General features: G+C 49.6%; 1 protein-coding gene across 1 annotated transcript in view; it reads right to left on the reverse strand.

Annotated features, from left to right (window-relative positions):
* Window positions 1-463: 463 nt before the first annotated feature.
* Window positions 464-3,359, reverse strand: part of LOC124021701 (synaptogyrin-3-like) — a 7,379-nt gene continuing 4,483 nt past the window's right edge. Inside the window, exons 3-4 of the mRNA XM_046336815.1 lie at window positions 3,353-3,359; window positions 464-1,437 (exon numbers count right to left, since the gene is read on the reverse strand). The exon at window positions 3,353-3,359 is cut by the window's right edge and continues 139 nt beyond it. Of these exons, the coding sequence (XP_046192771.1) occupies window positions 1,225-1,437; window positions 3,353-3,359 (220 nt within the window). The 3' untranslated portion in view covers window positions 464-1,224. The remainder of the gene's footprint in view (window positions 1,438-3,352) is intronic.

Consider the following 3,359-nt stretch of genomic DNA (forward strand, 5'->3'; position numbering starts at 1 on the left):
AGTGAGGTTCACTAGTGAGTGTGTGTGGGTGTGTTGTCACCATGGTAACAATGGGCACGGTTGTATTTCACAGAGCAGATTTAGAGAGACCCAGGGTATATAGAGTAATAAAGAGCCATCATGGTATGTCTAGTTTATCTCTGGGTATCTGACTGACTGATGCCCTGTGAAGGAAGACAACTAGCAGGGCAGTTTGGCAGCTTGCAGAATGACAAACAGCTTCTAGAAAAGAAACAGAAAAAGATTCTAGAACGTAAACAAACCGCTTCTAGATCATAAATAAACAGCTTCTAAATGTAAACAAACCACTTCTAGAATGTAAACAAACCGCTTCTAGAACGTAAACAAACCGCTTCTAGAACGTAAATAAATAGCTTCTAAATGTGAACAAACCACTTCTAGAATGTAAACAAACCGCTTCTAGAACGTAAACAAACCGAAACGTAAATAAATAGTAAACGTAAATAAATAGCTTCTAAATGTGAACAAACCACTTCTAGAATGTAAACATAAACAAGCCAGAATCTTCTGTGATGTTTGCACACATTAGTTTAGGGCGCATCTGAAACCACTATTACCTGACAAAGTGCACTGGTGGTAAAGGCTCAGCTGGCCATCATTAATGCACTACATAGGGAATAGTGTATGACTCTGGTCGGCAGAGTGGCTACTGGGTGGAGGGAGATATTACACTTGGTCACGGTAACATCATAGTGGTGAAAGTTACTATCTACAGTCACTGTCAGACACACAAGACAGTTTGGCACTTAGTCAGTCTTACAGAACATGCAGATAACACCGAACCCAAGAACAGAATATCCCCTTCAAAACATTACCATGGAGGGACTGTACATGTAACTAGGTCCCCTTCAGCACTTCCAGCAGGGACAGGGAGGGACTAGTATGTGGGACAGGGAGGGACTAGGGGGACAGGGAGTTGAGGACAGGGAGGGACTAGTATATGGGGACAGGAAGGGACTATGGAGACAGGGAGTTGAGGACAGGGAGGGACTAGGGGGACAGGGAGGGACTAGGGGGACAGGGAGGGACTAGTATATGAGGACAGGGAGGGACTAGTATGTGGGACAGGGAGGGACTAGTATATGGGGACAGGAAGGGACAAGTATATGGGGACAGGGAGGGACTAGGGGGACAGGGAGTTGAGGACAGGGAGGGACTAGTATATGAGGACAGGGAGGGACTAGTATGTGGGACAGGGAGGGACTAGTATATGGGGACCTGGTATGTGGGGGCAGGGGCTTCCAGCCCCTCTGTGAACGGGGGGCTCTGGTAGTTGTCGCTGGGCTCGATGGCGCCCCCGGTGGTGGTGGGGGGGTATGGTGTTACCGGGGCGACTCCGTCCATGTGGTCGGTGGTGAAGAGGGTCATGTCTGTTCCCAGGAGATATTTCTGGACTGCACGCACTGTCAGACCAGCCTGGAGGGAGAAGAAGAACAAGGAGAGAAGAAGAATGAGGAGGAAGATGAGAAGGAGAATAATGAGAAGGAAGAGGAGGAGGAGAAGAAGGAAGAGGAGGGGGAGAAGAAGGAAGAGGAGGAGGAGAAGAAGGAAGAGGAGGAGGAGAAGAATGAAGAGGAGGAGGAGAAGAACGAAGAGGAGGAGGAGAAGGAAGAGGAGGAGGAGAAGAATGAAGAGGAGTAGGAGAAGAATGAAGAGGAGTAGGAGAAGAACGAAGAGGAGTAGGAGAAGAACGAAGAGGAGTAGGAGAAGAATGAAGAGGAGTAGGAGAAGAATGAAGAGGAGGAGGAGAAGAATGAAGAGGAGGAGGAGGAGAAGAATGAAGGGGAGGAAGGAGAAGAATGAAGAGGAGGGGGAGAAGAAGGAAGAGGAGGGGGAGAAGAAGGAAGAGGAGGAGAAGAACGAAGAGGAGTAGGAGAAGAATGAAGAGGAGTAGGAGAAGAATGAAGAGGAGGAGGAGAAGAATGAAGAGGAGGAGGAGGAGAAGAATGAAGGGGAGGAAGGAGAAGAATGAAGAGGAGGGGGGAAGAAGGAAGAGGAGGGGGAGAAGAAGGAAGAGGAGGAGAAGAAGGAAGAGGAGGAGGGGAAGAATGAAGAGGAGGAGGAGAAGAAGAATGAAGAGGAGGAGGAGAATAAGGAAGAGGGGGAGAAGAAGGAAGAGGAGGAGAAGAAGGAAGAGGAGGAGGGGAAGAATGAAGAGGAGGAGGAGAAGAAGAATGAAGAGGAGGAGGAGAAGAAGGAAGAGGAGGAGGGGAAGAATGAAGAGGAGGAGGGAAGAATGAAGAGGAGGAGGGGAAGAATGAAGAGGAGGAGGGGAAGAATGAAGAGGAGGAGGAGAAGAATGAAGAGGAGGAGGAGAAGAATGAAGAGGAGGAGGAGAAGAAGAATGAAGAGGAGGAGGAGAAGAAGAAGAGGAGAGGAGGAGAAGAGGAGGAGGAGAAGAAGGAAGAGGAGGAAGAAGGAAGAGGAGGAGGAGAGAAGAAGGAAGAGGAGGAGGAGAAGAAGGAAGAGGAGGAGGAGAAGAAGGAAGAGGGGGAGGAGAAGAAGGAAGAGGGGGGAGAAAGAAGGAAGAGGGGAGGAGAAGAAGGAAGAGGGGGAGGAGAAGAAGGAAGAGGGGGAGGAGAAGAAGAAGAGGAGGAGGGGAAGAATGAAGAGGAGGAGGGGAAGAATGAAGAGGAGGAGGAGAATAATGAAGAGGAGTAGGAGGAGAAGGAAGAGGAAGAGTAGGAGGAGAGGAGGAGCAGAAGAATGAAGAGGAGGAGGGGAAGAATGAAGAGGAGGAGGAGAAGAAGGAAGAGGAGGAGGAGAAGAAGGAAGAGGAGCAGTAGGAGAAGGAAGAGTAGGAGGAGAAGGAAGAGGAAGAGTAGGAGGAAGAGTAGGAGGAAGAGTAGGAGAGGAGGAGCAGAAGAATGAGAAGTACAATGCCACAGTGCAGTGCCCCTGGAGCAGCTATAGGGGGTGTGTATGTATCCAGGTGTGTGTGTACCCAGGTGAGGATGGAGAAGAATGAGAAGTATAATGCCACAGTGCAGTGCCCCTGGAGCAGCTATAGGGGGTGTGTATGTATCCAGGTGTGTGTGTACCCAGGTTAGGATGGAGAAGAATGAGAAGTACAATGCCACAGTGCAGTGCCCCTGGAGCAGCTATAGGGGGTGTGTATGTATCCAGGTGTGTGTGTACCCAGGTTAGGATGGAGAAGAATGAGAAGTACAATGCCACAGTGCAGTGCCCCTGGAGCAGCTATAGGGGTGTGTATGTATCCAGGTGTGTGTGTACCCAGGTTAGGATGGAGAAGAATGAGAAGTACAATGCCACAGTGCAGTGCCCCTGGAGCAGCTATAGGGGGTGTGTATGTATCCAGGTGTGTGTGTACCCAGGTG

Source organism: Oncorhynchus gorbuscha, unplaced genomic scaffold, assembly GCF_021184085.1.
Source record: "Oncorhynchus gorbuscha isolate QuinsamMale2020 ecotype Even-year unplaced genomic scaffold, OgorEven_v1.0 Un_scaffold_1174, whole genome shotgun sequence".
Taxonomy (NCBI): Eukaryota; Metazoa; Chordata; class Actinopteri; order Salmoniformes; family Salmonidae; genus Oncorhynchus; species Oncorhynchus gorbuscha.